Genomic DNA, 24,979 nt, shown 5'->3' on the forward strand with positions numbered 1-24,979 from the left:
ACTACTCTGTTACTCTGTCACCCATCACTAATACTAGATTCCCTCAGGACCCCTATTCTAGGCTAACTTCCCAGTCATATAACCACCCCTCATACCCTGTGGAATACGCATTACTCATCCCTTTGAGATGAACCCCACAGCTGTATAAGCACTGGTAAGTGCTCTAGTAGCACTCATGGATGCATGCGGGAGCATACTGCTGTAAGCACTTGCAGCAATATTGGTGGCAGCATTTGCAGTGCCATAAGAAAATTCACCCTTCTGTGAGAAAATATCCCATACCGTGAGAGCAAATGTCGTGCCGCGATAGCATTTAAGAAAACTGTGAGAGACTTAAAAGTGGTCACATTGTACCACTAACGTAATCAAAGGAAGCAAAAGTTCTATAACTGCTGTTGGCAGGGTCACTCTATTTTAGTATCTCGCCAGGGCGAGAGGGGGAATTTCATGGAGGTTTGAGGCAACTGAAGCATTGGCAAGTGCTCTCCGGATTTGAGCCATATCTTCTGAAAGTCCTGCAAGATTGTGCGGTCTTGTGGTGGGACTTGGCGTGAAGGTTTTACTCTCGCAGTTGCAGAGGCGACAGGCACTCAGGGTGTGGAATGCCGGTCAGGACAAAGGAGTTACTAGTACGCCCTAAGTAATAACCAAGCTTGCTGATGATATAGTGATAGTGGCATGTAGCTTATGGGGGTGTGTAGCTGGTGGCAGCATCTAGCAGATAGCGGCGTATTGCTTCCCATACAATGATAGTGGGATTTGATTGATAACAGTTATTACCTGAATATATAGTGATGTCAGAGCTTTGGTGGGGGAGTGTTGCTACTCGCAGTGTGGAGTTGGTGGCAGCATGTAGTTAACCTATATAGTGATGGCGGTATTTAGCTGTTGGTAGGTGTAACTGGAGTACTAGCAATATAAGCTTTGCAGCTTGTAGCTGGTGTTAGCATAAAGATGGCCGTATGGGGGTGGCAATGTGTAGTTGATTGCGGGTGTAACTGGAGTACTAGCTATACAGGGATAACGGATTATAGCTGGCGTCGGCAAGTAGATTAGCAGATAATGATGTCCAAGCATAGCTGGTCAAGTGTTGCTGCTGATGGTGTTTTGCTGCTGCCGTTGTACTGCTCGTGACAGCATGTAGCTGGCCATATAGTGATGGCAGTGTTCCACTGTTGGATTAATGTTGATGATAATGTGCTGCTGGTGGCTGCATATAGCTGGTGGCTGCATATAGCTGGTGGCGGCATATACTAGCTGATGGCTGCACGTAGTTGATGGCAGCGTGTAGCCTGTGAGAGCCTATAGGTGATGAGGATATGTGGTTGGGTATACAGAGATGACAGAGTTTATATGAGGAAGTGTTGCTACTGGCGGCAGTGTGTGAGAGTGGATAGGTAGCTGAACAGGTGTCACAGGTGTTTCTATTGTTCATAACAGCATGGTGCTGTCCGCATGTTTTGTATGGGAATCAGAATGCGTCAGGCTGGCAATATTTTGCTGTGAGTAATGCGAGTTACTTGATTTTATTTGTATAATAGCCTTGTCCTTCCGGAGGTGAAATGATAACAAGTATTAAAACAAAACTCAAATACAAACCAGAACCAAAAGAACCGACCCCCCGAAGAGTATAATTATGAGAATGCTTCTAAACAAAAATATAAATATAAAGAAGGATAGAAGCCCATGGCTGATTCTCTAAATATGGAGAAATTTGAGGTTGAAAGATTTAAAGCAGAAAGATTGCAAGTTGAGGAGTGGGAAGCTGCAAGGTTTGTATTGGGAAAGGTTGAGAGTGAAAGAATAGAGTTTGAATGTATCGGTATTACCGAGGAAGAAAATGAAGAGAGTAGGCCTAGAAAGATTTAGGACTATCAACGTGAAGTTAACAATATGTATGCTAGATATGCCAATACCAAGGAACTCGAAGTGTAACGGGGTCTATGGGCGTAGGAACTATAGTGCCAAAGAATACAACCGAGGCAAGGACATAACAATAGGTATTCGAGACTATGGACTATGAGGTGGCTCTGCCTGGTATGATCAACCAGTTGAACCCTATGACGAGACGTAGAACAAGAATTATATTCGTGGAGTAAATACAAGATAGATAGATAGATAATTTATATTGCTTTGAAGTACAAGACTTATCGCACGCCATCAAGCTCCGCCGATTGAAAAAAACAAGAGAAAGAAACAAAGAAAGAAGAAAACACAAAGGAAAGAAGAAGAATCGAGCAAGGAGATACGGAAAAACGAGAACAGGAAAGTAGAGATGCCTTTAATCCTCCGGGTCCTCCTCCACCTCGTCCATCTCGTACCAGTCCAGTAGGTTTGTTTTGGCTGCGAATTGTAATATGAGGTCTATGTTCAGGTTCGTGAAGAGCCAGTTCTCCCAGGTGGGTGGTCCCGGGATTTTATCCATCAGTGGCCTTCGGATTTGTGTCCATCGGGAGCATTCGATTATGGTGTGTTTCGAAGATTGTTCTGAGCCGCAATGGCAGGGCTCAGGTTTTGTATATGCTGCATGTCTGTCTAGTTTGGTGACCTGACATCGTATGCAGTGTATCAGTTTTGCCTTGGAGATTGGGAGTTTTGCTCGTTTGGGGTTGACTTTGAGGGTTCCTGGTTCGTGGTAGTTGGTAATTGGGGTGGAGTTCTATTCCTCCAGCATGCGCTTGGTGATGAGATCGTTTTGTATCCATCTTTCTCTGCGGTTCCCTGGTTCCTGGAACGGGAGCATGAGTGTTGCGACTCGGTGGAGTCCCGTGCCTTTGGTGTTCTTTATCTTGCTGGGGAGGAGTTGGATGAGTTCTTCGTTGAGGGGGTGGTCAACCGGATAGCACAGAATTCGAGTGCCGTATTTACGTGTCTTGTGGGTGAGGAGTTGTTCCAATGGTGGAAGTGCTGCCTCTTTGAGTAGTTTTGCGGTTTTTGTCCAGCGGGGCAGGCCGGTTATTACCCTGGCTGCTTGGTTGTATAGTGGTTAGAGTGATCTTCGAACGTGGTCCGCTCCCGTCCACCATGCTTCTGATCCCCATAGGATTGTAGGGAGGAGGACTTGGACGACAAGATGGTGTATGGTTTTGACTGTTGATTCAGGGAGGTATGCTATGTTCCTGATTTGCCCTAGTACTCGGAGGCCTTTGGCAATGGTTTCTTCGATGTGTGGTCGGAAGGAGAGGTTTGAGTCTAGCCAGATTCCAACGTATTGGAGTCTGTCTTTGGGGTAGATTTCCTCATTTGCGATTGTGAGTGGGTTTTTTGGTGTGGGGATTTTCGATGTTGTGGGTTTAAAGAAGATGAGATCGGACCTCTGTGGTTCGTATTTGATGTTGAGGGGTGTTGCCTTTTTTACCCTTTCAGCCATTCTTTCGTTTAGTCTTCTGGTGGTAAAGAGAGGTGTCTTTGCGATCTGGACGAGCGCGTCGTCATCGATATAGGTAGTGTTAAGTTCTTTGTTGGAGTTGCTGGGGTCCGTTATGACTCCTGCATATATCTTGAATAGGACTGGAGATAAGGGGGATCCTTGGGGTAGTCCCGAGTTGTATGGTTGTGGGGTTCTAGTTCATGATTGAACTGGAATTGGAGTGTTCGATTGGTGTTGAATTTCTTGCACCAGTTGGTTAGGTAAGTCGGGAATTTTTGTTGAGTCATGATTTCTGCGAGTAGGAGGTGGTCCACGCAGTTGAAGGCTCCTTGTATATCATTTGTAAGTAGGGCTGGTCTATCTGGGGTGGTTCCTGTGATTCGTTTGATTAGGAGGTTTTGTTGAATGGGCGTAAGGGTGCGGAGTAGAGCGTCGATCGCTGAGATTGTTGGCCTGCCTCCGAATTGGTCTTTGGTAAGAGTCTCCAGGATGGGTCCAGCTGTGCATAGTCTTGTTGCCACTATTTTTTCCAATACCTTGCTGAAGCATTGCAATAGGGAGATTGGTCGGTAGGCTTTGGCCGATGAGTAGTCGGGTTTTCCTGGTTTTGGGATTGGTACACATTTTGCCACTTTCCATCGGTCTGGTTGGACTCCGTGGCGGAGCATGTCTGAGAACATGTCTTGAAATAGTTGGGTGTTTGCTTTAATCGTGACCTGGATGAATGGGTATGGGATGCCGTCGGGGCCAGTGGCCGAGTGTGTTGGACATGATTTGATTGCGGATATTATTTCTTCTGGTGTAACTTCCTGGAAAGTGTCACTAAGATCAAAAGATGGGGGTCTGATTTGGAGTGGGGGGTTGTTGGGTGACGTCCAATTTGTGGGGAAGAGTTGAACTCTTAGAGCTTGGCACTTCCCCGCAAACGTTTCTTCACCTTGTATGGTTGGGATTGTAACATCCCTTCTTCTCCCTGCATTGACTAGCTTACAGATGGTACTTCCTTTAGCCTCTGCGAGTTCCTTCTCCCTTTGTTCTGCTTTGGCTTTGCGGATCAGTGATGTACATTTCCTGCTCGTTTTCCTGAATGTTTCTCTATCCTCATCTTTTTGGGTTTTCCTGGCTTTCCTTTCCGCTGTATTGAGGGTTGTTTTGAGCTTTTTCAGCTCCGGGGTCCACCATTTTTTGGATTTGATGTGTCCTTGGCTCCATGGGGTGACTTGGTCTATTAGGTTGTCTATGTGTTCAAGTATGAAGTCGACTGATTGTTTTGTATGATCCTGGGATTCCCACGCCTCGGGTGGGAATTGGAGGCCTGAGATGTTTTCTTCCAATTTTTTCCAGTTCGTTCGGTGCCAGAGTCTTCTGGGAATGTGGGGGGTTTTTCTATTCGTAATTGTACTATGGAATTCCCGTGGTCGGAGCCTGCGCCATGTCGGTCGATGTTCCAGTGGATGTCATGGTCCAGGATGGGTCCTTTGATCAGGGTCAGGTCGATGATGGTTGGTCGATTGTTGTTTCTGGGAAAGTGTGTGAATTCGCCCGGTTCGTTGAGCAGGGATAGCTTTTGTCGATCGATCCACCTTTTAAGTCTCTTGGATCCAGATTTGTCTGCACTGATTGTGTTGGTATAGTCGTGGGATCTGTGTCCATACCAGAGTTGATGGTGGCTGTTGAAGTCTCCCATGACGAGGCAGTTTTGGATGGTGATTATCTGGCGAGAGATTTCTGTGAAGGGTCCGCTTCGCCCTGGTGAGTATATGTTGAGAATTTGTGTTTTTTGGTTCTGGATTTCCACCGTGACGGAGACGATGAAGTTGTTGTGCGTGTAATGGTGTTTTGGTTTTAGATTGGCGTGTTTTCTGATGTATGTAGCGGCTTTGGCGCCCTTGTTGCTGGCTGTGAATAGATAGAAAAGGGGGGATTCCGGTGGGTGGCCGTCCTTGTTGTTCCATGGTTCTTGTAACAAATGAAATAGTATATTGTGGTCCTGTTCTGCTTCCTCCACTACTGACTTTGTTGTGAGCTCGTTTTTCGCGCAGTTCAGTTGCTGTGCGATAGCCGTGGTTCTTTTGGTGTGACTCATTGGGTGTTATCCATGGCTGCATCCTCTTGTGGGGGGTCATGGGCCGGAATGACTACGGGAATTGGTAGCGGGCTTGGGTTTGAGTCTGGTCCGAGTTTGTTTGTAATGCGGACTTTGGTACGTTCTGGGCAATCGGCGTCTGTTGCCTTATGGGGGGCTTTACAGTGGTAGCACCGGATGGGTGTGTGGACGCATCTGACGCCTCCTGGGCATTCGGAGCATGGGTGTTCCTTTGTTGGTGGTCCTCTGCACAGTGTCCACATCTCCCAGTTTGGTGAGAGTATCGTTCATGTCGGTGGCCATATTCTAAGCATTTGGAGCATTGGGTTTCTGGGCTGGCTGGGAGGTAGTTGTCGATTTTGCATTGTCGGTCGAATAGGGTAAGGTATCTTAGTCCGAGGTTATCCTTTGTATATTGTCCTGGGAGTGTGATTATCATTGACGAGTGTGCTTTCCCCACTCTGGCTTCGGGTTTGCTGAGCCATCTGGGGATTTGTGCCATTTCGAATGTGGTGCCATAGTTGCTTCTGACTTCTGAGGCCATGACTTGTCCTGCTTCATAGCCGTCTCCGATTGTTGTTGGGATTCCATGTACAATGAATTTAGACCATTTTGACTTAACTCTGATGTCGACAAAGGGTACGTTGAGTTCGTTCAGGGCTGCTTCGATTTCCCGTTTATATTTGAAGACTTCCGAAGCCGGTGTGGCGAATTTGGTTTCCAGTACGATGTTGTTTTTTGAGGTTTTCCTAGCAGCGATAAGTTGGCAGTCTGAGTTTTCGATTTTGGAGTTGATTCTGGTTCTGATATCGGAGGGGGTGATCGGTGCTTCCTTGTTTGTTTCGATGACGATCTCTCTGTTGATTTTGGTGACTTCTGGTTTGAATAGGGGGTCCACTTTGGGTTTGGGTTTCCTCTTGTTCGTTACCATAGTATATTCAGAGTTGGCGTTTCCTGCTGCGATGGAGGCATATTATTTTGGTGCTGGTGGGGTTGGTGCTTCTTTGCCTTTTCCTCTTGCTTGTTGGGCATGGTTTAGATTGTTTGCGGGTGCGGTGGTAGGGGTACTGGTGGCGGCAGCGACGGCGGCAATTGCGGAGGTTCTTCCTTCGGTGAGAGCTTGATTGCTGGGCCATTTGGTGGAGAGATTGGTGAGCTGTTGTTGGAGGCGGTGGAGCTTTTCTGATGTTTTGTCCTGGTTCTTTGTCATTTCAAACATTTGTTTGGCCAGGATGTCGACGGTATTTTTAAGGGATTCGTTTTGGGCGGGTAGGACTCCAATCATAGCCTTTAGGTCCTTATTGATTCGTTCAATTGTTTGGTTGAGGGGTTCTAGTGCTACGGTGAGGGCGTTTCTAACTACCCAGGAGATGTAGTTTAAGTCCATTCTGGCATGGGTTTCTTGGGGGACAATGCTGGGGTGGATGTAGTCGTACTTTGGTGCGTACGGTTCATTGTACTGGGTGTGTTCGGCAAAGATAGAAAATGGTTCGCCGCTGAGTTGGGTCTGTTCAATCGTGGTGGACTGTGTTTGTTGGGTTGGTTGGGTGTCGGGAAAGCGAGGGGGGGCCGGGGTTCCTGGTGGAGGGGCTCCTGCAAACCAGGAGCTCAGGGAGGCTTGTTGGGACATCACTGATGTTCCGGATCGAATTGGGTTAGGAAAGACTTCTGATAGAGTTCTCTTCCTGCCCGCAATGTTTGGGGGATTGGATGGGTCTGGTGAGGCCAGGTTGGTTGTTGTTTTCCACTGTGGTCGCGAGGCTTAGGCGAGGGCTGGGAGGTAGAGAGTTCACAACTCAGGAACTAGAGCGTGAATAACTTCGCGTACGAAAAGATGTGCGATAAGATACCAATAGATTACGCGGTCTATTGACATACAGGATCGTGTTCGAGTAAAAGTTTTATCGAGAATGCAGGCCAAAAGTTATTGTTGTTCGAAAGTTTTGGTGTTGCGAGAGTAAATACAAGATAGATAGATAGATATTTTATTACTCGACTAGAAGCACAAAGCTTATCGCGAGGGTCAAAAAGACCTAGAAGAACAACCGGACAACATGAAAAGGAAAAGACAAAGGAAAGCGAAAAAGTCGCAGCTAACTAAGGCTACGATACAAAATTGGTGCGAACACGAAGGAACGCGAGACAGAAGGGGTACAGGTAAGCAGAATCGAACCGACAAAGTAAGAAACTTTCCCGTGGTAGAAAATCCAAACGCTTCTCCCAATTACAACCTTGTCCAAACCTGGCGTCGCGAAGCGTCTTACTACACTTAGCGTATTCCAGAACCAACTCAAGTGTCACCTATCGTAGGAGGTTAATCTGGGGCTGTGGTAGCATCATCGTGACCTTCTTGACTAGCAGGCCGGCCGACAGAAGAACGAGGTGCCAAAGCGAAAGGGGTGTGTTAAGGTAGGGTAGCCTGGGAGTCTGCTTGTCGGGCAGCAGGCCATTAAGGATGGTAAGCGTAAGCCGCAACCTGTTGGTGGTCTTTACAGTGGTAACCTTCGAACTCGATTTCCGTAGTATATATTGTGGTCGCAATCGTAAGTGCCGACCGTGTTTTGATGGGGTGGCCTCGGTTGTAGTGCCAGGCCGATGGGGTTGGGTGAGCGGAAATGCCGACTCGGTTGAATGGGTTGCCTGGCTAGGGCCGTAAAGTGGGGTAAGGCCCAACGAAGGGACCTCGCGTAAGGTAAGGAACGAATGTTTCGCGACCGTAAGGTCGCTAACACCGTGGGTTATCGTAGGCTTTGGCAATAGGTCTGCGCTGACCTCCAGACTATTGACAGAGTGCCAATACGACGTAGAGAGGGGTAGCCTCGAAGGGCTGGTCGTTTGGGTGTCGCGATCGGGGGCGCCGACAGGTTTGAGGAGGGGGTGAGAAGAACGACGCATCCTCGTGAGAGGGTTCAACTCGGTAGATAGGGGGACGTCTCGCTCAGGGCCTGAAGCAATTCGAGAATCAGGATGTCGAAACGGGAGGGTCGAGTACCCTCGCGCGGTCGGACGCGAGTAACTACAAGATAGATAGATAGATAATTTATATTGTTTTGAAGTACAAGACTTATCGCACGCCACCAAGCTCCGCCACACACAAAAGGAGAAAGACGAAACGAAAGACAAAAAAGAAAAAGAATCGAGTAAGGAGATACGAAAAACGAGTACAGGAAAGTAGAAAAACCTTTATTAATCCTCTGGGTCCTCCTCCTCCTCGTCCATCTCGTACCAGTCCAGTAGGTTTCTTTTAGCTGCGAATTGTAGTATAAGGTCTATGTTTAGGTTTGTGAAGAGCCAGTTCTCCCAAGTGGGTTGTCCCGGGATTTTATCCATCAATGGCCTCCGGATTTGTGTCCATCAGGGGCATTCGATTATGGTGTGTTTGGAAGATTGTTCTGTGCCACATTGGCAGGGCTCGGGTTCTGTGTATGCTGCATGTCTGTCTAGTCTGGTGACCTGACATCGTATGCGGTGTATCAGTTTTGCCTTGGAGATTGGGAGATTTGCTCGTTTAGGGTTGACTTTGAGGGTTCCTGGTTCGTGGTAGTTGGTGATTGGAATGGAGTTCCATTCCTTCAGCATGCGCTTGGTGATGAGATCGTTCTGTATCCATCTTTCTCTGCGGTTTCCTGGTTCCTGGAACGGGAGCATGAGTGTTGCGACTCGGTGGAGTCCCGTGCCTTTTGTGTTCTTTATCTTGCTGGGGAGGAGTTGGATGAGTTCTTCGTTGAGGGGGTGGTCAGCCGGATAGCAAAGAATCCGAGTGCCGTATTTACGTGTCTTATGGGTGAGGAGTTGTTCTAATGGTGGGAGTGCTGCCTCTTTGAGTAGTTTTGCGGTTTTTGTCCAGCGGGGCAGGCCGGCTATGACCCTGGCTGCTTGGTTGTATAGTGGTTGGAGTGATCTTAGAACGTGGTCCGCTCCTGTCGACCATGCTTCTGATCCCCATAGGATTGTAGGGAGGAGGCCTTGGACGACAAGATGGTGTATGGTTTTAACTGTTGATCCGAGGAGGTATGCTATATTCCTGATTTGCCCTAGTACTCGGAGGCCTTTGGCAATGGTTTCTTCGATGTGTGGTCGGAATGAGAGGTTTGAATCTAGCCATATTCCAACATATTTGAGTCTGTCTTTGGGGTAGATTTCCTCATTTGCGATTATGACTGGGTGTTTTGGTGTAGGGAGTTTTGATGTTGTGGGTTTGAAGAAGATGAGATCGGATTTTTGTGGTTCATATTTGATGTTAAGGCGTGTTGCCTTTCTTACCCTTTCAGCCATTCTTTCGTTTAGCCTTTTGGCGGCGTAGAGAGGTGTCTTTGCGATTTGAACGAGCGCGTCATCATCGATGTAGGTAGTGTTGAGTTCTTTGTTGGAGTTGCTGGGGTCTGTTATGACTCCTGCGTATATCATGAATAGAACTGGGGACAAGGGGGATCCTTGGGGCAGTCCTGAGTTGTATGGTTGTGGGGTTTCCAGTTCATGATTCAACTGGAACTGGAGGATTCGGTTGGTGTTGAATTCCTTGCACCAGTTGGTTAGATAGGCCGGGAATTTTTGTTGGGTCATGATTTCTCCGAGTAAGAGATGATCCACGCAGTTGAAGGCTCCTTGTATATCATTTGTGAGGAGGGCTGGTCTGTCTGGGGTAGTTCCTGTGGTTCGTTTGATTAGGAGGTTTTGTTGAATGGGTGTGAGGGTGCGGAGGAGGGCATCGATCGCTGAGATTGTTGGTCTGCCTCCGAATTGGTCTTTGGTAAGTGTCTCCAGGATGGATCCGGCGGTGCATAGTCTTGTTGCCACTATCTTTTCCAGTACTTTGCTGAAGCATTGTAATAGGGAGATAGGTCGGTAGGCTTTGGCCGATGAGTAGTCGGGTTTTCCTGGTTTTGGGATTGGTACACATTTTGCCACTTTCCATCGGTCTGGTTGGACTCCGTGGCGCAACATGGCTGAGAACATGTCTCGAAATAGTTGGATGTTTGCTTTGATCGTAGCCTGGATGAATGGGTATGGGATGCCGTCGGGGCCGGTGGCCGAGTGTGTTGGACATGATTTCATTGCGGATGTAATTTCTTCTGGTGTGACTTCCTGGAAAGTGTCACTAAGGTCAAAGGATGGGGGTCTGATTTGGAGTGGGGGGTTGTTGGGGGACGTCCAATTTGTGGGGAAGAGTTGAGCTCTTAGAGCTTGGCACTTCCCCGCAAACGTTTCTTCACCTTGTATGGTTGGGATTGTAACATCCCTTCTTCTCCCTGCATTGACTAGCTTCCAGATGGTACTTCCTTTAGCCTCTGCGAGTTCCTTCTCCCTTTGTTCTGCTTTGGCTTTGCGGATCAGTGATGTACATTTCCTGCTCGTTTTCCTGAATGTTTCTCTATCCTCATCTTTTTGGGTTTTCCTGGCTTTCCTTTCCGCTGTATTGAGGGTTGTTTTGAGCTTTTTCAGCTCCGGGGTCCACCATTTTTTGGATTTGATGTGTCCTTGGCTCCATGGGGTGACTTGGTCTATTAGGTTGTCAATGTGTTCAAGTTTGAAGTCGACTGATTGCTTTGTGTGACCCTGGGAGTCCCACGCCTCGGGGGGGAATTGGAGGCCTGAGATGTTTTCTTCCAGTTTTTCCCATTTCGTTCGGTGCCATAGTCTTCTGGGAATGTGGGGGGGTTTTTCTATCCGTAATTGTACTATGATCTTCCCGTGGTCGGAGCCTGCGCCGTGGCGGTCGATGTTCCAGCGGACATCATGGTCCAGGATGGGTCCTTTGATCAGGGTCAGGTCGATGATGGTTGGTCTATTGTTGTTTCTGGGAAAGTGTGTGAATTAGCCCGGTTCGTTGAGCAGGGATAGCTTTTGTCGATCGATCCACCTTTTAAGTCTCTTGGATCCAGATTTGTCTGCTCTGATTGTGTTGGTGTAGTCGTGGGATCTGTGTCCATACCAGAGTTGGTGGTGGCTATTGAGTCTCCCATGACGAGGCAATTTTGAATGGTAGTTATTTGGCGGGAGATTTCTGCGAAGGGTCCGCTTCGTCCTGGTGAGTATATGTTGAGGATTTGTGTCTTTTGGTTCTGGATTTCCACCGTGACGGAGACGATGAAGTTGTTGTGCGTGTAATGGTGTTTTGGTTTTAGATTGGCGTGTTTTCTGATGTATGTGGCGACTTTGGTGCCCTTGTTGCTGGCTGTGAATAGATAGAAAAGGGGGATTCCGGTGGGTGGCCGTCCTTATTGTTCCATGGTTCCTGTAACAAAAGAAAAAGTGTGTTGTGGTCTTGTTCTGCTTCCTCCACTACTGACTTTGTTGTGAGCTCGTTTTTCGCACAGTTCAGTTGCTGTGCGATGGCCGTGGTTCTTTTGATGTGACTCATGGGGTGTTATCCATGGCTGCGTCTTCTTGTGGGGGGTATTGGGCCGGGATAACTACGGGAGTTGGTAGTGGGCTTGCGTTTGTGTCTGGTCCGGGTCTGTTTGTGATTCAGACTTTGGTTCGTTCTGGGCAGTTGGCGTCTGTTGCTTTGTGGGGGGCCTTGCAGTGATAGCATCGGATGGGTGTGTGTGAGCATCTGAGACCTCCAGCGCATTCTGTACATGGGTGGTCTTTGGTTTGGTGTTCCTCGGCACAGTGTCCGCATCTTCCGCTGTTGGAGCAGCGTTCCTGCCTATGGCCGTATTCAAGGCACTTGGCACACTGGGTCTCTGGGTTTGCTGGGAGGTAACTGTCGATTTTGCAGTTCCTGTCAAAGAGGGTAAGGTATCGGAGGCCGAGGTTTTCTTTGGTGAATTGTCCAGGGAGGGCAATGATCATGGAGGAGTGCGACTTTCCGATTCGGGCTTCTGGTTTTGATAGCCATCTCGGGATTTGCGCCAGTTCGAAAGTGTTGCCGTAGTTGTTTCTGATTTCCGATGCTAGACATTGTCCTGCGTCGAAGGCTTCGCCTATAGAGGTGGGGATGCCATGTAGGATGAATTTTGACCATCTAGAGTTAATTCGGATGTCGACGAAGGGTACCTTTATTTCGTTCAAGGCAGTTTCGATTTCCTTTTTGTATTCGAGGACCTTTGTTACTGGGGTTGCGAACTTTGATTCCAGAATGATGTTGTTCTTGGTTGTTTTCCGAGCGGCGTTAAGTTGGCAGTCGGGGTCCTGGATCTTTGCATTTATTTTGGCTCTGATGTCCGATGGGGTGGCTGTGAGTTCTTTGTTTATTTCGATTACTATTTCCCGGTTTAGTTTGGTGATTTCAGGTTTGAACAGGGGGTCTGCTTTGGGTTTGCTTTTCCTCTTGTTCGTGACAGTCGTGAATTCGGGGTTTGTGTTTCCTGCCACGGCGGACGCATAGGATTTTGGTGCCAGTGGGGCCAGTGTTTCCTTGGCTTTCCCTTTTGGCTGTTGGGAATGGTTGGGGTGGTTGGGGTTGTTGGCCTTGTTGGCAGGTGTGGTGGGGGCGGAGGGGGCGGTGATGGTGACAGCAGCGACGGCGGCGATTGCACCGGTTCTTCCTTCATTGATTGCTTGATTGCTGGGCCTGTTGACAGAGAGGTTGGTGAGCTGTTGTTGGAGGCGGTGGAGTTTTTCCGATGTTTTGTCCTGGTTTTTTGTCATTTCAAACATTTGTTTGGCCAGGACGTCGACGGTGTGCTTGAGGGAGTCGTTTTGGGTGGATAGGACTTCAATGGTGGCTTTTAGGTCCCTGTTGATTTGTTCAGTCGTTTGGTTGAGGGGTTCGAGTGCTACGGTGAGGGCGTTTCTAACTACCCAAGAGATGTAGTTCATGTCCATTCTGGCGTGGGTTTCTTCAGGGACGATGCTAGGGTGGATATAACCATATTTTGGGGCATATGGTTCATTGTATTGGGTATGTTCGGCGAAGATGGAAAAAGGTTCGTTACCGAGTTGGGTCTGTTCTACTGTGGTGGACTGTGTTTGTTGTGTTGATTGGGTGTCGGGAAAGCGAGGGGGTGCCGGGGTTCCTGGTGGGGGGGCCCCTGCGAACCAGGAGCTCAACGAGGCTTGCTGGGACATCACGGATGTTCCGGATCAGATTGGGTTGGGAAAGACTTCTGATAGAGTTCTCTTCCTGCCCGCAAAGTTTGGTGGGTTGGTTGGGTCTGGAGAGGCCAGGTTGGTTGTTGTTTTCGCAGCAGTCGCGAGGCTTTAAGCGAGGGTTTTTGAAGAGGTGGGAGCTCACAACTCAGGGACTAGAGCGTGAATAACTTCGCGTACGAACCGATGTGCGATAAGATACCGATAGATTACGCGGTCTATTGACATACAGGATCGTGTTCGAGTAAAAGTTTTTATCGAGAATGCAGGCCAAAAGTTATTGTTGTTCGAAAGTTTTGGTGTTGCGCGGGGTAACTACAAGAAGTTGCGTGAGGAGAAGAGGAAAGGAAGGAAAATATGAAAAGGCACGAGACAACACCCCTTTATATATACAGCCTCTAGTTCGTTGATGACTCATACCTCGCGTAATGGAAACCAAAAGAATATAACAGAAACCCCATTACAAATCCTGATTCAACTACGCAATACCTTCCCTTCACGGTCCAATCGATCATCCTAACCAACAGGTAATATTGCCATTACACGAAGTCAATATCAATCAATTACGAAAAGCAACTGCAAGAAATTAAGGAACAGTAGAAAAAGGGTAAACAGCAAATTGAGATGATAAAGGAACGTGTAAAACAGAAAATGTTGTATCAGCAACGTGCTGTGGACAGGAAAAGGGATGAACAGCAGGAGAATGACAGGCATAATTGTGAGAATGCTCTACTAACTATTGAAATGAATCAAAAAATGAATCTTATACTCAAGTAAAACCTTGATGCGAAATGAATCATCGGAAATGTGTTCATTAAGTAAACAAGGAAATGAATCTTTTTACTATAGGAAATGAATCCCGAAATGAATCCTAAGTCTCATATGTTATTTTAATAAACACATTACCCAGAATCGAAAATTATATATAAGTTTATACTTAACAAATAAAAATAAAAAAGAGTCGGGTTTGAACCCGTGTGATTGCGATTAGATAGCCCATATCTTATCACCTATGCTATTGATTATATTAAGCTCTGTACCTTGTGTTATTCATGGTAGGAAAATACATTTCTGGTCCCCGATACAGCAGCGGAAAAGGGTGAAGGAAAGGCATCAAGACATCCGAAAAGACATTTTAGGATCACGACGCACGCTTGTCCAGAATAGGTAGTAAATAAGCTGAAATGAATCAAGAAAAGAGATTTTAGGCATTGGAAATGAATCTTTTATGCCTTTTCCACAAGCGTCCCCGGGAACTGAATCAATTGATTCGTTTCCTGAAATTCGCTTGGTGGGAAATGAATCAAATGATTCATCTCCATGGCTGGTAGAGTGGCAGACAAGCGTATGAGAGATAGTGAAAGGAAGCGAGCTCAGCGTAGAGAGGAGGAGAAAAAGCGGGAGGCTGATGATAAGGAGATTGACAGGCGGGCACAGGAGAAGGAAACTAGGTTGCTGAAAGACAGCGAGAGGAAAAGTGTACAGCAGCTGGAGGAGAAGAAGCTCCATCGGGAAAGGGAAGCCAAGTCCATTAGAGTGACAGGAAACGGGCTCAACGCAGAGAGGAGGAGACGCAGCATTTTGAGAACAAGAGGTATAAAGACACATATAAGGTATGTTGGGGACAAATTTCAAGACTGGTACCATACTAATGGTTAGAGAAAGTGTGTAGGAGAAGTAAAGTAATTGATCGTGTTGATTATTCTAGCTAAGGGGGAATGCCCCGTATTTATACTAATGAAAGGTAGTACAAAAGAAATACAATGAGTCATGTGTGAGTGATGGAATGACTAATAGGAAAGTGAGTCATACACCGATGACAAATACTATAATGAAATAATGAGAATCTTCCAGAACTATGAAACGTGCCGAGCGCCCTATTTCAAGAATGGTTATTCAAGGACACTCGCCCGAAGAGGGTCAAAGTTGAAGTAATGGATGCTGCGAAGAGCGCCGACAAGCGTAAAATATCTCTAGTCGTACTAAAAGGGGAGAGAATGATTGTAAGTACATTTACGGACAGAAAGAGTTATAAAGCATTACTGAATTCATTCTTGTTTTAGGATCTTACGTCAATCTCGCCACCTCCCATTGCTGCTCCACTCCAGAAACCTTTGGCACATAAGTACCAAAAGCCAACTCTGATATCAATCAATGATACCATCTTGATTCGAGGAACTGTTGTCACATATAATATTATCGACAACAAGGAGTTGATTCCACTCAAGCGCATTAGAGTTGACGACACAATTTCTTTTGAAGAATTTGAGAAATACTTTGAGATTCAGTTACAGATATATGGTAGTTCAAAATACAGCATGTGCTATTTACTAGTTCGCTTTCGGCCTCATGCGCATCCACTCAACCAAGGCACTTGGAAGGAAATGATTAAGGGTCGCCATATGGTAGATATCGGGCTTGTTAAAAGAGGGGACTGGGGTGGAATTGGCTACAAGGAGGACTACGAGACCATGAAAGTTGAACCAACCGTTACACAGGTTGCAGTAACACCTTTTATGGAAAGGGCCAAAAGGAATACATATAGCAATTTGAACGTTGAGCAGTACCAAATCACAATGCCTCCTCCACCTCCACCAACAAAGCCGGTTCTCCGCGGAATATCCAGCTTGGAATTAGGCACAAGCTCTCAATTTATAATTTCACGGGATGTTATGGAGACCGTTGTTCCAAGTTTAGCTATTCAGCGTAGGCTGGCAGGGCTTGACGGTGGCAAACACCGATACAGAGGCTCGAGAAAGTTAATTAGCTCGGAATTTGGAGCCTCAGAAGTAGAAGATTCGGAGAAGGAGCGTACAAAACTTGCCACCGAAGAGAATCGTATCAAAAAGGAAGTTAACCCAAAAAAGGATGAACTTGACACTAAAACTAAAAAGGTTGAAGTTGATGCCAAGACAACAAAGATTGAACTTAGCGTTAATCCAAAGAATGAAACCGACGTTGGCGGAAAGAGGATAAAATTTATATTAATAATACTGCCCAAGCGTTGGGGATGATGTCAACCTAGGCCTCTAGTGTTGGAGATCCAGATCCTTCTCGCCTTGCACAACGTACGGACACTGGCTTGAGCAACACATCTACGCTTGAGAATCGAAGGAGGTCTGCTAGGATACAACACATGCCTAGCCAGCAGCTTATAGAGGTACCAAGAGCAGAACGCAAAGGGGTGGAGGAGGAAAACAAAGCGAAGAGATTGCTTCGTCAGAAGCAATTGCAAAAAATAATTGTAAATTAATTGCAAGGGTGTACTTTAGTTATTTCTGGCTACTAATAAAAATCTTACTTGCTTATTACAAAAACCCGTCCCGATTCACAATTAGTTAACATGAAAAGCTCTGTTAAACTAATCGTTACAGAGTTTAGGTTAGGTTTACCGTTTTTATGTTAAACGGGTACAAGTTAACCTGTACCTGCTGGCGTTTAGGTTAAGTTCTCCGAATTTAAAGTAAACAGAGGGAACTTAACCTAAACATGTATTCGTTTAAAAATTATTTAAAGAAAGCTTGACATAGTTCCATATAAACTTGACCCGGCTCTACTTGAACTGTACCAAGCTTTCTTTAAACAATTTTTAAACGTATATGCTACGAAGTTGAACTCCTTAGGGTATTGCTACAACTGTGACAGGTTTGCATAAGGCGAGTACACAGTTTATCATTGGGAGACCTTGAGTTTGCTCTAAATTGTGGATGGCCGTTTAAGTTAAATCACCCTGTTTTGTACACAGGGCAAGACTACTACTTGTACTCTAATCACATTTTCCGCCATTGTGTTATCTACCACAAACTGACTCAGGGTCTGAAAGTGATTACATACATGAATATGCCGTAACAGCGGCCCGAGTAGCCATATGAATTCAATTTTATTCCACTCACGCCGACCGTTCGGAGGAGGCTTTGTCGGCGTACTCTTGGTTAGGAGACCTCGGAACTATTGAACAATTAAGCAACGCCTAGAGAGTTTAATACCTACCGAATACCACTCCTTTCAGCCAGGTGGGCTTTTCAGGAGTAGGATGTAGACGGATAGCAAGTACCCCAAAAAGGAAACTACATCGTATTTTCGTCTGTTAATTCAATATGTAGCAATCGCATCCCACCTTTTCCATATGCGGGCACCCCTTACCTAAAGTTTGGTTAGAACTTTACGATTAGTTATGCCACGAGTATATTGGAAGCGTTTTGATGTGAGACAATGAGCTTCAGGCAACCAAGTTCAGGCAACTGCTTCAGGCAGCCACGCGCTCGTACCGCACACTCCTTGCTTGCTGTTACCTTTCTATGTTGGTACATCACCGTCTCTCTCGTTTCAGGGCGATCAAGGAATATATATTTATATAGTACATCTTTCACCCAACGTTCTCGTACCTCTCTCTCACTCACTCTACTACGTCTATCAGCTACGTATTTTACCCATATAACACAGGTTAAATATCCCACTTATCACAGTTAAAGGTCTACCGACCGCCCCCTCATACAAGCAGCCTCAACGATGGGAATGGTAAAAGATTTCGATGGCCCTAGGGCAGGTGCTTCGTCTTCAGGTAGTGTTCATTATTTCTTTTCCTGATTCACCTCAATTTCTATTCCTTGTATCAATATTTAGACACGGGCCCCTGCTAAGTTCTAGTGTTCCACAGAGCGCCAAACCCTGCCCCACGCAGTTTTCATGTTGCTGGGAAAGACGGGCTCAGGTAAAAGCAGCTTCATTAAGTTGCTCGGTGGGACGAATCTATACACTGGGAAGGAACCAGATGTCGACAGCGGCATTGATTCAGGTACAGTACTTCTCTCCGTTATATTCACAACCTGCTAATCATCTGTGCACTAGCCACGACGAAAGCCGCACCGTACAAGTGCCATCTCAACGGTAGACCTGTCATACTCATTGACACTCCCGGTTTCGATGATTCTGCGCGCGACAACATCGACATACTCGAAGATATTGTATCGCACCTCTTATATCTAGCTCGTGAAGATGATAGCTTCCCGCTCCACGGCGTTATTTTCTTGCACGACATTAGCGAGAAGCGATTCTCCGGCAGTCAGAAGAAAACACTGTCAATCCTCCAACAGATGTGTGGCAAAAGCGCAATGGGGAATGTCATTGTAGGGACCACAATGTGGTATCCAGGGAGCATCAAGCGGTTCGCCGAGCAAGAAAAACGGGAAGCCGACATTTTGAAGGAGCATTGGAGCCGTATCCATTCAACAGTCAGGCTGTACGAGGACGACGTTGATGCGGCAGCGGGCATCCTTACAGCACTATTAGCTGTTCCTCGCGTCAACCTTCTGGTGCATGACGAGATGCATAAAACGGGTGGCATATTAGGCGAGACTACTGTCGGTAAAACAATCTTTGCTGAGGGCATTGATGAGTTTGAGAGATTGAGGCGACTAGGAAAGGAGAAAGAAGCTGGAGTTCTCGAGGGCCTGCTGAAGCGGTTAAAGAACCCTGCTGACATGACGTTTGCAGAGAAGCTTGGATTGGCTATTGCTGCGCCTATTGTCCTAGCTCCAGCCGCTTTTGTTGCTGCACCGGTAGGGGTCATTTACGCATTAGTTCATGGCGCAAATAAGGTGTTTTCTGGCGGTAAATAGCGTATTTCGACCAGTGTTACATATATTGTTCCTTTCTGTTATAAAAACAGTTGTTCGTATCGTTGCTGGTCTGAAGATTGTTGGCTCTTCAGCATACTAGGTCTCCTTTGAAAAAGCGTATACACCTCCGTACTAGCTGGAGCGGTGTAGGGAGCTGTTATCTACGCAGATGTAGACAGTATAAGAACAGCTAGTAGTAGATTAGTAATTGAGCAATCAATCCATCAATCCATCAATCCATCAACCCACCAATTGATGGACCAATTAACAGCATGTGGGTCAGTGTTCTTATCACTAGCCTTTGAGCAATGGAGGGGCGAAATATGTGTCCGACGGACCCGAAAAAGCATATGTCTGTACTCTTTCAATGTGTAATATCTGTTTGCCGGATAACCTGTGATCGCACTTCAAATACACTCATTAGATATCCTACAGCTATCTTCAAGATATTCCAGGACTTAATCTAGGAATGCACAATCACTGAAAGAAAGGTAACGGTGACCCTGAAGAAAATGAATCGACTTGCCACTAGGCGACCATTGCGAGTTCTTTATCCGCTGAAGCTGATCAGCGGCATTTTAATCCTGACGATGTGAATCTCTTGTGTGAATTCAGATTGAATAAATCGACTTTACACTCGTAACGAAGAGAAACAGCCACCCCATAAGACCCTCCATTAACAGAGCTCCCAATCATCCAAGTGCATCACTGACGGATCCCCCCACGTCACATACTCATACGGCTCCCCGTTCTTACACTCCCACTCTGTTCCAAATGTTCCCAACAAGTCCCTAAACCTAAAGTCCTTATCACTCCCCGCCACCGCCACCGCCGCAGCCGACGGCTTAACCATAACCATCCTATTATTCTCCCCCATCCTCACCACCATCCCCTTCGCCTGCGGCGACACCGTCGAAATCCGTATCCGGTCATTCCTAATCAGCACCGTCCCCGTCTCACTCTCATCCGCCTCCGCAAGCCTCACAAAGAACTTTGTCTTCTGCCACCTCGACGCCAAGATCCGGTCCTCACCTCCTCCCGCAGGATGATACCAGTAGATATCCGGCTGCCGCACATTGCGTATGAAGTAGGCACGCCCACTAATCCAGTCGCGGGCGGCCTCCGGCGGGACCTGCACAAATCCATTGCGTTCCCCCATGTTGGGGAGATTCGAGAGCATGATGCCTTTGTGGATGGAGCTGTCGATGTTGGCTGCTTTCGTGATGGTATTCCTCAGACTCTCTTCGCTTTCATACTCCCAGAACTGGGCAGAGATCCGCTTGAACCGCATGCGCTCCTGGAAAGCGCGGAAGTACTCGTCGGCCTGGTAGCGTGAGGCGCATGCCAGGAGGTAGCGATAGTCGCAGAAGTTCTTGTCGCCCATTGAGGGGCAGTTGAGGCGGACGTAGACGTAGTAGAGGACCATGGTGGAGGTGTCGTCGCTGTTGGCTTTGAAGAGAGGTAGTGTGTAGGAGTGAGATGCTGGAATTGATTTGGGTCTGGTTGGATGGGGGAGGTGGAGAATGGGAGAAGGTGGGGGCGGGGGGAAGCTATGGGCGGATATCCTCACCCTATATATTAATAGTCCAAGAGAAACTAAAGGATCTACGCTGTTTGTAACCGGTTTCTGTACTGTCCATGATACCTACGTCCTCAATTAGACTATTTCACCAATCATCATTTTCTGTTCGAGTGATCATATACGCCTTTCCGGGGCCTCGTATCTCCCTCGCTCAAACAGTTGATGCTTGACGTCATCTACTCGTAATTTCATGAGGTTTCCGAACACGACCAATATTTTATATGACATGCAATATTTGTCGTGTTCGGAAACCTCATGAAATTCCGGGTAGCTGTTCGAGTGAGTGAGCTGCGTACAGAACCGGTACATATCATCGGGACACCTCAAGTCCGCGGCCGAGGTTTAATAGCAGATAGATGCCCGCTGCAGCCACATGAACACCCTCCTGCGCTCACCTGAAAAATTGGCACAAACACCAACCAGTCTGCGTTGAGCACTCGAGTAAGGGTTACTAGGAGGCCGTCTAGCAGCAGCGCAAACCTGTACGTCACCGGATTCCTACACCTTTATAAGAAATACCCACCTCTGTTCTACTCACTTGATACCTCCTCGTACACTTCCCTTCGAAAACCCCCCTACAATGATTTCTCCAACCATAACCCGGGAAATCGGCACACCGATCATTCTATCTGGTATCCCCTACAACGTGCATTCCTACAGCGGGGTTAAAGAAGGTGCGCCCATCATTGTGCCCCATTACGGCGCAGGCGAAATTGTCGAGGAGCGAGTAGGGGGGACGCCGATTGTCCTCAACGACCGTGCTCGTGGATATATGGGCTCTGGTTCTACCAAGCAGGCCATTCCTGCGCGTGCTGGTAGATCTAGGGAATTTGATTCTAGCGAAAGGGTCGTTCCTGCCGGTGGGATTAGCTTCGATTCCTATGGACCAGGTACCCCGCCGAGACGTGTTAAATTCGATTCCTCTCGGCCGGCTCCACCGCCCATTCAGTAATGTTAACAACATCCCGGCCCATTAGTGTTAGTTGCGATTCTTGTTTGTTTGTTACTTCATTGATTGTGTGGTTTCCATTCTTGCGAGGGATATGTGTTTCTCTTTCCCTTTTCATGACATCTTTGCTTTCCCTTTTCTGATGTTGGACTTTTCTTCCTACTCACACTTTACCCCGCTCAATTTTATCAGGCCCCCTGGCTTCTGTTTGGTATATTCTTCCCGCGCGGTATCGTGTTCCGAACCCGCCCCCTTCTGTTCCAGTGCCAGTTCCTTGTGCCAGGGTGGTTGAGTGAGGTGAAAGATCCCCTCATTAGGAGGGGTTAAATATCTGGGCGGGACGATCGCCTCTGTCTAGTCTTCTGGTGACTTGCCTTGTTTGTCTTCTCCCTTTTACTCAGTTTTTTTCTTTTTTCTTTTTCCTTTTCATTCTTCGTCTTTCGTGCTCAGGCTGGGCTGTTTTCAGATTCCGTCCACTGCGGTGATCTTTTTACAATTGATGTGTGCATTACTTTTTATTTCTCAACTCTTCTGTATTTTGCACTTGGTGTAGTGATAAAGCCTTCCATCCGAATCCATATCCTCGTAATGGTAACCCAACAACTCTTCCATTTAGTTCTTTGCGATCCCGATCTCGAAAGCGTGATCTCATTGTACTCTGCCATGATAAATGTGGGGGCAGCCCTTAATCTGGCAAGCTGAAAACATCCCCGGACCTATTTACTCCGGATGTACGTTGTGGACTCCGAACTACACTTGTGTCTCGCCTCGCATGGCTAGTCAAGATGTTCTAGTTATTGCCCAGGTGTCTAGAGGTATAGGACTACCACCCAGAATTCCGAGACAACCAAGGTCCATGTTTCCATCAAAATTCATTCCCCAATTAATGGTTATATCATTGTGGTGGACATACCCGGTGAAGAACAATCGAGCTAGATATTATCCGCCTCTTCCCCAACTCCATGATTATGTGGCCTGTGGAGGCAATATGAATGTCCCTTGAGAGCGACGGCATATCCTATGGTATCCTCTTATGCCACTAATCAACTAAACAAAAAAGAAATATATATCTTTTTAGCGTGCTGGCCTGTCGGGTGATATTCTATGACACGGCTAATTCTTCTTCGCCGGATAAACGAATTTGGGAGGAGCGCGACCTTATGATCCCTATCGTATAAACAAGCTAGAGAATACCAAGTCACAGGTGGTTATCGGCCAGAGTCAGGGGGGTCGGGATTGTGGGGTCGTCATAGCTGATGTCGTGGTTGAGGGCGATATCGCGTCGTTATTGAGCGTAATATCGTGGTATTGGTCTTGCGTTGTGCCGAGCTGACAATCTTTAGGGTCAGAGTCAATGGGGATCTCTGTTAACTTAAAGCAAGTCATCAGCATACCGGCGGCAGTCGTGCAGAGTGCCTGGTCACCTGAACACGCCTGGCGAGTGATACCCCATGATCAAGCTCAGCTCTCTCCCTCACCCGATTCTAAGAGAGTGGGGGTCTGGGGGGTGGGGGCGTAGTTCCACAGATACATGTACATAGACAAAGAGCCCCCTCGAATAACGGCACCAGCTTGCAGTTCATCCGGCTTCTCGAGGGTGAGCGCGATCGCCCTAGCAGCAATTTCGGTGCAGTTTCGGGGAATATCGATAATTTTCCGAGACACGAGTGGTAATTAATCCTAGATTATAATCCGGTTTACATGTCCTCGAATAGCCGGGATCATCTCTCCCGGGAACCTGGTCCGCTGTCGGGGACTTTACTTCACCTGCCGGGCCTTGATCGCACTATCTAGCAGTGGCGCGATGGTTTCAGTTGCAGGGGAGAGCGAGTGCACGTGAAGCCAATTAATTAATGACACAGCCGGAGGTATCCCTTCGTACGTTTTCACGACATGTGGCGATTGGTGGCTCACCATACAAATTGCAGAAGCTAACTGCAAATGTCGGCTGGCGGTGCAAGATGGGCCCACTTGTCACGCAAAGGTTTTCTAAAAGGTGGTGGAGTATACTCTTTTCCGTTAAGATTTTGTCTATCACGACGCCGTTGTGGGCCTAACATGTCGGGAACAGACGAAGGGATGTAGTCTCGTTCCCAGACTGTTTTATCTGCGTGCAGCTACAGTCTAGGGTAAAAGTGCCAAAAATATTTCGAACTTCCTCCGAGAAATGTCCAAGTGAGTCGGGGGGCTCTCGGAGAGTCTAGGGGTTCGGAGATATTTTAAAACCTCGAAATACTTAAAGATTTAGGGCCCGTTTGGCAGTTTTCGTGGTTATGAAACTCCTGTAAGGGTTGATTATCTGTATAAGATTGGAGTACTATAGTGGCGGTGCAAGGTGTCAAGTAGTGTAGCCGGTTGAAGGCAGAGTGGCACTAGGCTTGGCATTAGGCCCCAGTGTTAGATTAGGAGCTAGGGGATAAGAGCGAGACAGACTCCTCGTCCTCTAACAGTCATCATCAATACAAGTCATTATCCTACTATCGAGGTACTTCAACTCCGTTATGCAACGGCTGCGTTAGGTGGGTGCAAACAGATATTTTTGAAAACGGAGTTTTGGTTTCCCAAACAGCAGTGTAGTTTGGTTGTGAGGGTGGATACTTTACCGCCCGAACAAGTATTGTTTTAAGTCTAATATCAGGCTTAAAAAAGCCTTTTTCGATAATTCGGCCTTATTTCTTTTTATACTTATTCGCCATAGTAAATTTCGGAAATGAAGATTTTATTAATGAATTTAATATGTACATCGATTAAGCAATCTATTTAATCATCCGGTTGCCTGCCTGCCTGCCTACATACTAAATAGGTGCTGATCTTACGTCGATTGGTGCACCGTCAGTCGTCAGTTGGGTGGTAGTTTGCTGGCGATTTGGGCGTCGATTTGCTACTGATTAATTTGGTGCGATTAGTCGACGATTTGGTATTGATTTGGTGTTTAGCTACGTACCTGCTTGACTCGCTGCTAATTGATTCGCTGCTAATTCATTCGCTGCGCAGCTTGATTCGCTGCTTCTCTGATTAGCCTATGTCTGATATTGATTTTGATGGGTAAGAGGTGGGGGGGAGGGGACGGAGAGTAGAGAGGACGGAGGAGATAGGGAGGTAGAAGGGCGGGTATTAAAGAACAGATCGAAGAACACAGTTTGATATTTACTAAGTTCCTAACCCTAACCCAGATCCAGCACTATAAATGCCTATTCTTATTTATTTAATAAATCTAATACCGGAACAAGTCTTAAAAGAGGCTTATTTGGGGGCAATATTATGTAAGCAAATATCATACTTTCGGCCAAAACAGGCTTATATTTTGCTTTTTTGAAACATCAGCCTTATTTAGGCC

At 46.9% G+C, this 24,979-nt stretch overlaps 4 protein-coding genes across 4 annotated transcripts; 3 read left to right on the top strand and 1 right to left on the bottom strand.

The window, feature by feature from the left end:
- Positions 1 to 14,813: 14,813 nt before the first annotated feature.
- Positions 14,814 to 16,507, top strand: LAJ45_06874 (uncharacterized protein; the record flags this gene model as incomplete). The annotated part of the gene is made up of 3 exons (XM_046116435.1): positions 14,814 to 15,087; positions 15,381 to 15,496; positions 15,557 to 16,507. The coding sequence occupies 3 exons, from the start codon at positions 14,814 to 14,816 to the stop codon at positions 16,505 to 16,507; spliced, it is 1,341 nt and encodes a 446-aa protein (XP_045970204.1).
- Positions 16,508 to 18,002: 1,495 nt separating this feature from the next.
- Positions 18,003 to 19,111, top strand: LAJ45_06875 (uncharacterized protein; the record flags this gene model as incomplete). Its single annotated transcript, XM_046116436.1, has 3 exons — positions 18,003 to 18,054; positions 18,151 to 18,288; positions 18,342 to 19,111. The coding sequence occupies 3 exons, from the start codon at positions 18,003 to 18,005 to the stop codon at positions 19,109 to 19,111; spliced, it is 960 nt and encodes a 319-aa protein (XP_045970205.1).
- A 676-nt stretch (positions 19,112 to 19,787) lies between these two features.
- On the bottom strand, positions 19,788 to 20,537 carry LAJ45_06876 (uncharacterized protein; the record flags this gene model as incomplete). The annotated part of the gene is made up of 1 exon (XM_046116437.1): positions 19,788 to 20,537. The coding sequence occupies one exon, from the start codon at positions 20,535 to 20,537 to the stop codon at positions 19,788 to 19,790; it is 750 nt and encodes a 249-aa protein (XP_045970206.1).
- Positions 20,538 to 21,273: 736 nt separating this feature from the next.
- On the top strand, positions 21,274 to 21,645 carry LAJ45_06877 (uncharacterized protein; the record flags this gene model as incomplete). The annotated part of the gene is made up of 1 exon (XM_046116438.1): positions 21,274 to 21,645. The coding sequence occupies one exon, from the start codon at positions 21,274 to 21,276 to the stop codon at positions 21,643 to 21,645; it is 372 nt and encodes a 123-aa protein (XP_045970207.1).
- Between the last annotated feature and the right edge of the window lie 3,334 nt (positions 21,646 to 24,979).

This window comes from Morchella importuna (genome assembly GCF_003444635.1).
Source record: "Morchella importuna strain M04M26 chromosome Unknown Morimp01GS021, whole genome shotgun sequence".
Taxonomy (NCBI): Eukaryota; Fungi; Ascomycota; class Pezizomycetes; order Pezizales; family Morchellaceae; genus Morchella; species Morchella importuna.